Source organism: Caretta caretta, chromosome 4 (genome assembly GCF_965140235.1).
Source record: "Caretta caretta isolate rCarCar2 chromosome 4, rCarCar1.hap1, whole genome shotgun sequence".
In the NCBI taxonomy this organism is placed as follows: Eukaryota; Metazoa; Chordata; order Testudines; family Cheloniidae; genus Caretta; species Caretta caretta.
In genome coordinates, this window is record NC_134209.1 from 51,007,576 (window position 1) to 51,020,685 (window position 13,110).

General features: G+C 38.5%; 1 protein-coding gene across 12 annotated transcripts in view; it reads left to right on the forward strand.

Annotated features, from left to right (window-relative positions):
- The window catches only part of BLTP1 (bridge-like lipid transfer protein family member 1), a 244,333-nt gene that overhangs the window by 83,954 nt on the left and 147,269 nt on the right, over positions 1-13,110 (forward strand). For all 12 annotated transcript variants that reach the window (XM_075127633.1, XM_048847184.2, XM_075127624.1 and 9 more), the window contains 5 exons: positions 2,238-2,416; positions 2,562-2,668; positions 5,565-5,773; positions 11,957-12,184; positions 12,847-12,984. In XM_075127633.1, the coding sequence (XP_074983734.1) occupies positions 2,238-2,416; positions 2,562-2,668; positions 5,565-5,773; positions 11,957-12,184; positions 12,847-12,984 (861 nt within the window). The remainder of the gene's footprint in view (positions 1-2,237; positions 2,417-2,561; positions 2,669-5,564; positions 5,774-11,956; positions 12,185-12,846; positions 12,985-13,110) is intronic.

Sequence of the window (13,110 nt, forward strand, 5' to 3'; positions counted from 1 at the left end):
TAAGAGTTATACGAGGTAATTGTTGTTAATTTTATTTTTAATTCCTGCCACAAAGCAGTTCTAAGAAAGTAATGCTTTTGCCCCAGTTAAGCTAATTAAAATGTGAGGCTCTTAAATTTTAGCTGGTTGAGTTAGGGGAAAAAAACTTAACAGTTTACTGCATAAAATCTGTACCTTGTTAATTTGTCTTATTTCTCATCTTTCTTAAACGCTGCTATTGTGAAGTTCTGTATTAAATCTGATTTTGAGATAGTGCTATCCAATATTTTTCTCTTAAGCATTTACAAGGTCTATCCAGAAGCTTGCTTCTAACTGGTGACACAATAGTTGGGGTTGCAGATAGCAATTTCCCCCATCCTCTTCAGATTCACTATATTTTCAAAATGGAAAATCGGGGTGGGTGGGTTGGGGGGTGGAGATAAAGAGAATCTGGTGGGGAAGTGAGAGGAAAAAGGGATGCCTCTTTCCCTTCGGAATGAAAAACTCTGATACTCGATAGGAGCAGGTGGGAAAACAGTGTTTATACAACTGTCACCCTTTTATTGTTTCTTCCTAGTTCCCTCTGCCCACACCACTTCATCTACTAATGCATGTGCTCCCCCGCCACTTAATTCTGCTCAATCCACCATCATTCTGAGTCAAAACCTCATCTTTCTTCAATTTAAACCCCACTTGCTCAGAAATACGCCACACCAGTCTGAGAAACTCCCTTCTTCACAGCTCAGAAACCTTCCCTCTTCTACTTCACATCCCACCATCAGGAATCTCCTCACCTATTTCAGAAACCTTCCAACTTTTTGTTGGGTCTGGAAGAGCATGGAGCATATGCAGTTGATCTGAAGCAGCCCTGTAGAAGTCCCTGTTCCATGCTTCCTCTTTATTGCTGCTTGCATGTGCTGCAGGACCTGATGACCCCCTGTGGATTTCAGGTGTACCACAGACTCCAAGGTCTGGGATATTCCCAATGGCTGCCACTGATTTTACACTTTGTAGTAAATTGGCCACAGTACACAGTTGTGGTACTAATAGCCCCTAATGACCAGCTACTTCCATCTAAGACTAACATATATCTTAGGACACTGACTGCAAGTTTATTTTATATATTGGTGATCGGAAGGCACTTAGAAGGTAACTCCCTCTTCCCGGAAAATTAAATGTAGTATTTTAGTGACATAACTTTTGTATGCTTTCAGTCCCCAGAAAGATGCTCTTCTCCAAGGGAAACCGCACTGCTTTAGCCAGCTCAAAATAATCTTGCTGTCCTATTCCCTTGATTTCAGATATTGTGTTTTGTATTTATGGCTGTATTCCTTGAAAACTTGTTCTGTATAAAAGCTTGTTTTCCTGATATGAAAATTTTTGAATACCAAAAATCCAAGTATGTAAATGAAGATGAATCTTAACAAATATTTTTCAGTGATAATGTTTTTTTATTTGGTATTAACTAAACTCATGGGTATACTGCTTGCAAGATTAGGCCTTATGCCCATATCCTGAGAAGATTTATGCGTGTACTTAATTTTAAGCATTTGAGTAGTCTCATTGTGTCCAGAAGTTAAGCATCTTGTTAAAATATCTTTGGGAAGCACATAGTCTAATAGAGAACTGTATTTAAAATTCATGGATTCTTTCTTTGACTCATCCAGTAATTTTCTGAGTGATCCTGATCAAGTTTCTTAAATGTCTCTGAATGTTAGTTTGTATAGGCAGAACAGAGATAATACTTAACCACCTCACATGAATCTTATGAAGTTTGATTAATGTTTAAAAATACTTGGAAACTTTTTATGAGCAGTGATGTAAGTGTGAATTATTATTATTTTTAGTAGTAGTAATTAGAATTTGAAATCTTCAGATTCTAGGGTTTTGGGGACTTGAATTAAATATTACATTTTTGAGGTTTTGTGATCAAAAGGACATTAATGTGTCAGTGTGCTCTAGAGGGCAAATCAGAAAACGTGACTAGAAATCATGACTCCTGTGTTCTATTCCTGGATGTGCTATATGGCCATGAGCAAGTCACTTGGAGCATGATTCTTTTCAGAAGTTCTGAACACCTCTGATTCCAGTTGAAATCAGTGGGAGCTGTGAGTGTTCAGCACTTCTGAAAATCAGGACCTTACATCTCCTTGCTGCATGCAGTTCATCTGTCTATAAAGTGGGTATACCGATGGATAGAACCGTACAAATAGTACTTTGAGTTCATTTTATGAATATTGTTAATATTTCATTTGTAGGGAGAAGATGTCGATCTTCATTTATTTCTACCAGATTGCCATCCTAGTAAATATTCTCTCTTTATGTTGGTGAAAGATTGTCATCCTAATAAAATAAGTCCTGAATCCTGTATTTCGGCTGAATGTCAAAGTGGTCAAAAAACAGGCAAGCCCAAGTGGAGGAATATTACTCAAGAAGAGTGAGTTCTGTTACCTCATGGAATATATATTAGCTCCTTGTATATTTGTGTTTGGAGTAGAATATTATTAGTTCTGTTGTCTTTTTGTATGCAATAGGAAAAAATGAAACAATGGGTACTTTAAAAATATCTTTCTTTTGGATAGGGCTGGATGGGTTGAATGCTGGACTGTACCAAGTGTTACATTCACAATTGACTACACTTGGCATCCAATTTATCCACAGAAGGCAGATGAACAGTTGAAGCAATCATGTAAGTGTCACTTCATTTCTGTTGTATTTTAAGAGTGATTGCAAAAAAAGCTGCGACTTAGTATGGTCATTTTGATTTAAAATCGTAGTTTGCACCAAAGAAATTGAAAGCATGCAGATGTAATGGGGCCATGGTGATGGGCAGGCAATATTTTGAATAACTTTACATTCCCCTTCTTCCTGGACTCCAGCTTAACTCTTTGCTAAGCACAAGGTAGAGTTCCATCTTTTCAGGACTTGTCAAAAAGCATTACACAGAGTTAGACCTCAGGGCTATTGTGTGTAAAACCATGGTAAACGGATGTTAATAATTCACAGTCAATTTTCAAAGAGAAAGTAAAACAAACATTTAATGCACAAAAAACACATTGTAAATAGCGTTTGCAATATTATGAATAATTTTTAAGCAAAAGCTATTGGAGAATAAATCTACTGGTGTTCCATCTACAAACTTCCCCCTTTTGCTTCTCTTACAAACATTAAAATATGATGTTTTAACGTAAGATTTTTCTGTATTTCAGTGCACATATCAAAACACATTTCCCCCTGATCTTCTCTGAGGTGATTTCTTCTTAATAGTGTGGCCCTAATATGCAGTGTGTCACCTGGACTCTTCAGAGTTTGAGACATTTCAGAACCCCATCAGCAAAACAAACAGCCTGAGGATCTCCATAGCTAACAGTATTCCAGCTCTTGGCTCAATAACTGAGTGATCCTCACAGTTGCTGTTGAAACAGAAGTCTGCATCCCGTATCCAAAGTGGTACAGGGATTGGGATCAGCATATAAAATATCAATTTCCTGAATCTCGATAAGGTTCTCTTTCTATAGGATACCATCTTCTCCCCATAAGTCCTGCCAAGACTTATAAGTCAGGCAAGAATGCACAAACCCTCATTTCACTAAGTGCTGCCCCATTTCTCTCTCTCTCTCACAGAATCTCAGTTTAGAGCAGTTAGCTGATAGCCAAATGTAAGGCTCTGTTGGTGACAGATGCTTCCCCCTCCCCCACCCCAAGCCCTTCCTCTAGGTCCATAAAACACATTTCGGTGGACCAAACGTTATTCTATTGGAGGGCTGCCCTAGTAAATAAAGCTAGAATAGTACTGACCTGTATCCAAAGTGGTACAGGGATTGGGGACCCCCCCATCATAGTAGACAACTCTTGCTCCTGTATCAATCAGTGCTGTGTCCACTGTACCATCTGTAACTCTTATATTTATAACCTTTCTGCCCTGCACTATAGCTGAGCTCTCAAGGGTACCTAGAGTATGACCTGCCAGGTGGGTTGCCCACAATGAAAACTTCATATACAGCTTCAGGGCATGCAGAGCATGTCGGTTAGCTCCCACACATAGTCTGAAAGTTTCTGGGTCCTTCTAACTGAATTGCCCTACTCTGCACATGTGCATCGACAGACTATCTATTTAATATTCATGTCTCCTCCCTATTGATACTTTCCCCCTACCCTGGAAAAAAAAACAATCCAATGCTACAGTATTAAGCTTGTGGGTTACACAGACTATCAATTCTTGTCAAGTGGGATAACCTGAATCTTTGAGTTGAATCAGTTTCATCAAAAGCATGGTTTTCAATTTCAAATTTTAAGAAGATGCATCATTTCTCTAAGTGAAAAGCAGGTAACAATGCATTAGACTTGTCCAAACTTGTTAATCTAACCTTGCCCTTTACCTAACAAATAGAGCACTTCTGCTAAATGAGTCATTTCACAAATCCAAAAATTTCTTGTTGTGTGGAAGACAGTATTATGGGGTACATTAATTTTGCCCGATAGTCGGTTTTCCAAGCGGTCTTTCTATTCTTTAGGTAATTTTGTAATATTCAGCTCTTACAGTATTGTACCTTTATAGACAGAGATGGAAGTAGGTTTAGAAACAGGAATGTGCTGGCTACCAGTGTTGCCATTTTCAGCTGGCAATTTACTGTAGATATATAGTTCTAGTAGAAGTGAACCAAGAGGATGGGTTAGGAGTGCTACAGATTGATTTAACGGAAGGTATTTCATACATAAGTGTTAGCAAGGATGAAACTGCGAAGGTGCTTGTGGGAGAAGGGGAGGTAAACGGACAGGGGAAATTGGAATTATTAGTTTGAGGGGGCATACAATAAGCTCCAAGATAAAGTGATAATCTGAAGGGGCAAGTTGTAAAATGGGCTTAAAAGTAAGGTTAAGCAGTTTGTCATTGATATGGTAGTAAAGTGAGAGCAAGTGAAATGTCTCTGAGTGTGGAATGGTGTCATAATGATGAGCCAGGAAGGTGATTTTTAGAAGTAATTTTAATCAATGTGATTGGGCCAAGGTAGGTTTTAAAAAGGACTGCAGGGGTTTAAGTAGTCCACGATTAGAGATAAGTCCCTCCATGAGAAGAGAATCCAGGTCACTTGTCTAGAGCTATTCTAGGACTATAGTGCTAATGGGAGTAAAAAAAATAGTAAATTTTTATTTTCTGACAAGTCAGTTAAAATTCTGAATAGACACAGGGAACAAATCTGTTGGGTAAGAAAGAGATACATCTTCTATATAATCTGTTTTCTCATCATGACATGTAACCAAATAATGGCCATTTAAAAATTAAATACTGAGTATTCACAGTAGAAAAAGAATAATAAACAATATTTTTTTTCCATAATTTATCTTAAAGATATTGGCTCTCTTGTGCACAGTAGCTGTTGAATAAAACATTTCATACTCTGTTAAAATTACTTGTTTTTTCATTGTTTGCTTGGAGAAATGTATTTATTATACATTCTAGAAATATCAGTTGTCTGATAGCCACCCACACTGGAAAACTACAAATCTGTTCTAACTTAATCAATGTTCATTTGTAGAAATTCACAAGTAAATTCAAAAGATTTACCTTTTTGTTTATTCCTAAGTGTCAGAAATGGAAGAAACTATGTTATCTGTACCAAGGCCATCACAGAAGACAGCCGATAGAATCATTTCCTCTCCCACAGCCTCAACTCACCTTCCTATTGATCCCTCGGAACTTCCACCTGATAAGCTACATGTGGAACTAGAAGTCTCCCCGGATTCTCAGATCACCCTGTATGGACCTCTACTAAATGCCTTTCTGTTTATAAAGGTATGAAGAAAAGTAGCACTCACCATTCTGACAAGTAGGGAAGAAATATTTAACAAGATTAGAAGTTCAAACCACTCCAATTTTATAAAGCAGCAAATACCCTATAAGAGAACATGCTTAATTTTTTGGAATTGTGGCACTTGCTTGTAACAAGGTCTTCTCATAAGTTGCTAAGAACCTTGTTTTTCCAAAACAGAAGCAAACCTTTTTTGCATTTAATTGAAGTTAACCATACTCAAGCATGGTCAAGTTTAATCAGATAAAATACAGCTTACTTACAATAAGAGCAGTCCCATGCAGAATCTCTTTTTAGTGTTAAACAAATAAAAACCATGGAGTCCTCTGTCCCAAATAAAAACTAGTAACTTAGTGATGTTTTTTCTAATGGGTGTGTAGTGTAATATTGGCGATGACAGCCATGTGACAGAGAGAGAGTACTTGATAGTCTAGTGTGCTATAAAGGTTTTTATTGGTATGTGTTTGCAATAGTTGTATTACTCAAGCCACACATGAATTAAACAGGTCAATCTAAAAAAGTGACATTTTAAGTATAGAAAAGAGGTTATTTTTAGGTGCTTTCATCTCTCTCCTGCGCCCTCTACACTTGGACTAAGGCATCTAGCTTGACAGGTAGAGGATATAAAACAGTCCCTATATATATTTTTAAACACTAGAAAATGCCTTAAATTGCTTTTCTGTAACCATGTGTGTTATGTGTAGGATACATGATACGGAATAAAGGTTTGTATCAGCACTTATTTCAGTTTACATAACTCACTTGTGACTTTGTTACTTATGAGTATTGCACTCATTGCAAACTCACAGGGTGAAAATTTATATTGCACTATCTTGCTCATGAGTGACTGAGAGAATATGTGTGTGTGGGGAGGGGGTGGGGGAGGGTGGTTGTTGTTTTGGCCCCAGTAGATTTTCTGGATTCCTTTTTACCTTGACAAAATCCAGGAAATTCAAATTTAAGGCTGATAGTGCATCATTAACTCATCCCCATTGTGCATATATAACCCACACACCTTCTGGGTGTGGTGTTCTGTCCCATCTGGTGGCACCGAGACTACTTAGAAAGAGTTAAATGAGTTCGCTCTACAGCCTTAGCTAACAGCCAGTTGTCTTTTAGCTCATGCAGTAGAGGCTCATGCACTTTAAACTCCAGAGGCCCAAACTTCAATCCCATCTGACTACGGCCGGGGTCTGTCAGTGTTACACATAGGTATTGTCTGACTCTTTGAACAGGGAGTGATTAGTGTCTTACTGGATGCTGCTATATATTTGCATAGCAGGGAGCATGAAAGGATCATTTCAGCCTTAACTGTTAATTTAATGAGATCTTTGATGTTGGTTTTTGGTAGTAAAAATTCAAACTGAGCTACCCAATTACACTATAAACAGATGTTTAATTAGCATCCTTAATTTTTTTTAGGTATCTTTGCAGAACTTGGACCCAGCATACACAGGGTTCTGCTTAGGGTCAGCATTTCTTTAGAGATGCCTGATTTCTGCAGTATATTGAATTCTTTGAAATGTCTATAGTGATGCACAGTAGGTGGTAAAATATTTTGAGTAAATTAAAACTTTGAAGACATACCCTCCAAGGACATATAAAATAGAATATTTTTCATTTATTTTCTTGGATATTAACTTTTTCATTTTAAAATGCTTCCATTTCCTCCCTCCTCTTCTTGGCTGTGCCTTCTTCTAGGGCAGTGATTCTCAATCAAGGGTACACATACCTCTGGGGGTATGCAGAAGTCTTCCAGGGGTATGTCAACTTGCCTAAATAGTTGTCTAGTTTTACAGCAAGCTACAGGAAAAGCACTAGTGAAGTCAGTACAAACTAAAATTTCATACAGACAATAACTTGCTTATACTGCTCTATATTATTACTAATCATGGGTTTCAGAGTAGCAGCTGTGTTAGTCTGTATCCGCAAAAAAAAATATATAACACACACACACACTATGTGTGTGTGTATATATATATGTGTGTGTGTGTGTGTATGGAACACATAGTAAGAAAATTATATATTTATTTATATATATAAAAATATTCTTACTATGTGTTCCATTCTATGCATCCTATGAAGTGGGCTGTAGCCCATGAAAGCTTATGCTCTAATAAATTTGTTAGCCTCTAAGTGCCACAAGTACTCGTGTTCTTTTTACTAATCATTGTTTCTCAACCTGAGGGGCGCGATTAATTTTATAATTGTATGGTAAAAATGAGAAAGTCAGCAATTTTTCAGTAGTAGTGTGCTGTGAGCTTTTGTATTTTTATGTCTGATTTTTTTTAAGCAAGCACTTTTCAAGTGAGGTGAAACTTAGGGTATGCAAGACAAATCAGCCTCCTGAAAGGGGTACAGTAGTCTGGAAAGGTTGAGAACAAGTGTTCTAGGGGAAATGGGGGTAGAGCAGGTATTGTTGTTGTCTTTCTGGTGTAAAAGGGAAGGAAGTGAACATGTGAATCTCACTTGATTGCTTAGGAAACGTTCATTTGCTCAGAAATTTGCTTGGAGTAAAGCAGGTTGGCTCTATGATCAGTTCTTTTAGGAGGCTTTCATTGCATGGCAGAGCAGGGGGAGTTTTCTGAGATGGGGGTAAATTGCAAGGCCTCTTAAGTAATCAACTTTCTTGGCTGTTCTGAGACACTTACATAGACTGGAAGAGAATTTTGGACATTTGTGTAAGTTATGAATTTTAGGTGGGACTTTAAAAAGTGCTCACCAGTGGCTTAGCTGTGCTCTCATTGAAGTCAGTGGGAGTTTAACCATTGAATGTGGTGGAAGTAGAATTAAACTAATATGAAGTGAATTTGAAAAATCTTCCCCATCTCATGATATATTTATACTGTAGCATCCACATGATAGGAAGTTTTTGTTCTGGCCTTGTTACTGTAAAACTCCGGAGATTCACATGATAGTTTCCCCTTTCTCAGAACTCTTGTTCTCTGGAGGAAGCTTCCTCTGATAAGGCTGAACTCCTATGGTATTTATAAGCAATATTATGTCATAATACAGGGAATGCAAGTGCTTGGGTCTTCTAAAACTATCTTCTAAAACTACAGAAATACTCTTCGAAAATTTAAATGAATGACAGTCTTTCCAAGTGTTCCCCTTTGTTATACTTGCTAGTATTTTTGTCATTTGTGCTTAGATTCTTTTTGTCCAACTTTGTTGGCAATGTACCTTCTTCTTTTTTGTTTGTACTTGCTTCTTAATGACTTTTGTGTGATATGGTTGGGTGTTCTTGTTTTTTTTTAAATTTTCAGTTTGTGTTCATGGATTCTGTATGTGGGAGGTTTCAGTTGCATATGTATTTTTCAGAGTTTAATATGACTTTCAGTTCTTCTAGCTGTGAAGCCCTTTAATGTGGAGCATTCTGTTTCTTCAATTCACCAATTTGTAATAGATGCTTGTAGCACTTTGTATCCTCTATGAGAGACTCTAGCAGCAAGTTCTCAGTATTTTTAATACCCTCTACTGGTCCTGCCTTAACATACTTCTGCCAGTTCTGTCTCTGTCACAACATTCAGCTCCTGCAGAGAAATGTCCTCTGAAATTAGGAAAACATTTAAGTGACTGTTCCAAAAAAAAGAAGGGGGGAGAGACTGTACGGTGGAGCTTCTAGGGTGACCAGACAGCAAGTGTGAAAAATTGGGACGGGGGTGGGAGGTAATAGGAGCTTATATAAGAGAGAGACCCCAAAATCGGGACTGTCCCAATAAAATTGAGACATCTGGTAACCCTCGGAGCTTCTGAGGTGAAAGCTTCTTATTTTGAGTGCATTGTATAGCATTTTAATTCATAAACCACTTTAGAAAGAAATACTATAATTGAATTATATTGCATGTCCCAGGTCAGGCTTTGGAATATGCCTTTTATGCAGGTCTTTTTCAAGGGTTTGGAGGATATTAGTCTATTTTCCTTCTTTATATTAGATAGTGCCTCTTTATGATTTACTTGACATTGTCTCACATGCTTGGATTGAGGTCTTAGAAGGCAAGTGACATGAAGGGTGAGGACAGAGGGATACAACTAAATATATAACATTTTAGTGTACACATTTTAGTTTTAAAAAATGATCCTCATTAGCCCCTCAACCTGGTCATTAATTGTCTGTCTTCTTATAGGATGAAGGTAAATCTCAGACATTTAAATAGCTTTTCTCCCCTTGCAATATTTATTTAAATGACAGGGTGGGAGAGGGGAATTAATTCCTCCATTTAAAAAAAAATTCTGGCTTTTTCTAAAAATTAAATTGTATATTTTGTGGCTCAAGGGAATAGTAATTGGATATAGATCTCTTGATCTCATGGTTATTAATTCAAATCTAGCCCAGATTAGTAATGACAAAAATATCCTTGCAAAGCTGAAGACTGGTGGCCTGTGTGAAATAAGTTTGGACTCAGTCTGGTTCCCAATTGACGAGTGTGTACAGCTCAAAAACCATCACCACAGTTGACATTAATTGGAACATTCTTGACAGTGTTGGGGCCAGAGATTGGCTATATATGGAGATTGAATTTTCTTATTCCTAGAGTGGCCTCTTCCAGAGTGAGTGAGGTAGCACTACTTATACATGTGCCATGACCATTCTGTGGCTAAAGAGAAGACTTCACTCCTCAGGGTGCTCTGTCCAGCACCTCTCCCCAAAGTACTTAATTAGCATGAAAATGTCATTTAGTAGTAACCTTTTGTTGTCCAGAACCCCTCCTTGAAGTATCTAACTTGTTAACTTACTTCACTTTTCCTCAGCATTTCTTACCTTTTTCTAAAAAAACCCCACACATAACTTTTAAAAATCTGGGTCTGACACACTTTAGAAATAAAATGTAGGAAATCTCTCATATAATGGGGTTCAAGCTTCCCAAAAGAATTTGACAGTAGTTATTTCTGTCTGAGTTAATTGAGTGGGGGTTGGCTTAGAAGCAAAATGAATGTTTGACCCAAGAGGATGAATTTGTGAACTTCTGATATGCTGCAGGCATGTAAAACTTGCAACAATAGATGTGTCTGGGAAGAGGTATTGGATGACTGTTGTTCATGTCTGACCACTGTAGGCTGTACATCATAAAAAAAAATAATTAAAAAATAAATATCTATCTAGCAGTACCTATAGCCTGGTGCCAGAATACTTTTTTTTTAATCCTGCTCCTGTCCAACTTCACAATTTTTACTCCCACTCCCACCTGCTCCCGCTTTTTCTCTTGACTTTTTGTTCTGCTCCCGCTATTATGGCAGCAGGATTTGCAGGATACCAGTCGTGTTGCAGAGCTCTAAAATGGTCCCAGCAATGGCTGGAAGTGCTACTCTCAGCAGATGTCTCTCCACCGGCACCCACTCCATGCACCCCTGTGTAATGGGATCGGAACCCCACACCCTCCCAACTCACCCATGGAGAGGGATCAGAGTCCTCATGCACACCTAAAAGGGGATGAGCAGCCCCTGCGTCTCCTAATCGATTTGTGTGGGGAAGGGAAACCTCGAACCCTCCACACAAGTGGCTGGAGAGCCCATGCATCATCATGCAATGGGGATGGGTCCCCATGCGTCACCATCCCCAGGCACAGGCAAGGAGATCCCGCGATAGCTCCCTTACTTCTGTGCTGCTGCTAGTGGCGGTGCTGCCATCAGAGATGGGCAGCTAGAGAGTGGCGGCTGTAGGCCGGAGCATTCGTGTTGTTTGCTGCATGGGAAAACTATTATTTTAATCCGTCTCTCATCTCGCCCCACAATAGCCACTCCTACCCGCATTGTTTCTTGAATTTTTATCTTTGCTCCCACTTTTATGGCAGTGGGATCCCAGTCCCACTGCAGGGCTCTACTTCCAACCAGGTATTTGTGTCACAGTACTGAAAGTAAAATTTAGTATAGCTAGGCTGAGGTTGCTTGCGAAGACAATGCTGTAAGACCCTGCTCCTGCAAAGCACATAGCCAAGTACTTAACTTCGCTCACTGGAGTGATCCTACTGTGGGGCTGCTGTTATGAGCAAAGTTACACCCAGGCTTCAGTGTTTCGTAGAATTAAAGCCTTAGTGCTTATCAGGGTGGCGGGGGGGAGGGAGCGGTATAGGACTCAGATATAGGATAAGCATGGATTTGTGTTGCATGATACTGCTAATGACACAGTTCACCTTCTTTAATGATTACTGCAATAATTCACTTCCCAGGAAAATTACTTTGGAGAAGATGACATGTACACAGATTTTGAAGAAGTCATTTCAAGCCCTGTCCTGTCAATGTCAACATCTTCAAGCTCTGGGTGGACAGCAGTTGGATTGGAGAATGACAAAAAGGGAAGTGAGAGTTCAGCCAAACCAGTTCATCCCCTAACCTTGCGCCCTTGGGACATTACTGTACTCGTTAATGTGTACAAAGTGCATGGACGGCTACCAGTGGTAAGCTGTTGGGAACCTTGGTCATCATGGGAAACCAAGTACTTCTTAATTTCTTTAAAATATTTTATGAAGTATAGTAAAACTGATATGCATTTAAAAATTACAGGCTATACTGCAGTATGTGTGAAGCCAAGTGCTTCATGAAACTCTTAAGTTCTATCCTATCATTGGTGGGTTTTGAGTTAAATTATGTATTTTTTTCCATAATAGGTAAATGAATGCAGAAATTTGATACTTGGTGGATTTTGCTGTTTGAGTCAGAATTAGATAATTATTGTGTGTAAATCCATTTTGTATTTAATGAAGAGTAGAGTTCCATCTAGTTGATAGTCATTATTTTTCATCAGGCATAATGATTACTCTCTAAATCAACAGGGCAACTCACTAATCTTGCAATCTGATCTGTGCAGGCAGACCTTTATGGAGCCCCATTAATTTTAATGGGACCATGGGACTCTGTGTGTGTAAGGGTTCCCCTGCACAGATCAAACTGTGGATTAGAGAAGCCTATGTAAATTAATATTAAATGGCGTTTAAAGTCAGACTTTTTCATCAAGCACAGGAAAACTGTCACATTCTGCAGAGGTTTTTCATAATCTGACAATCTCAGTGGTTTTGTGTATCTGCAACTTCTCACAACAGGATATGTTGATTAATTTTAGCACAGCAGCACGGATGGTCCTGAATGCCCTACTGCTTTCTTGGAAAGATTGTGTTTTGAGATGAAAAAAGGATTTAGGGAAACTATGCTGCAACTTGTACTATCCCCATTGAACTTATTCTTGAATGACAGCTATCAGGTAATATGAGTATTCTTTTGTGTTGGAGGAATGCTGATTTTTATTGTGAAACTAAAACTGAATCATGTTTTGATTGAATCCTCTCTAACACACACACACGTTTTCACAAATGTTTTCAAGATGACA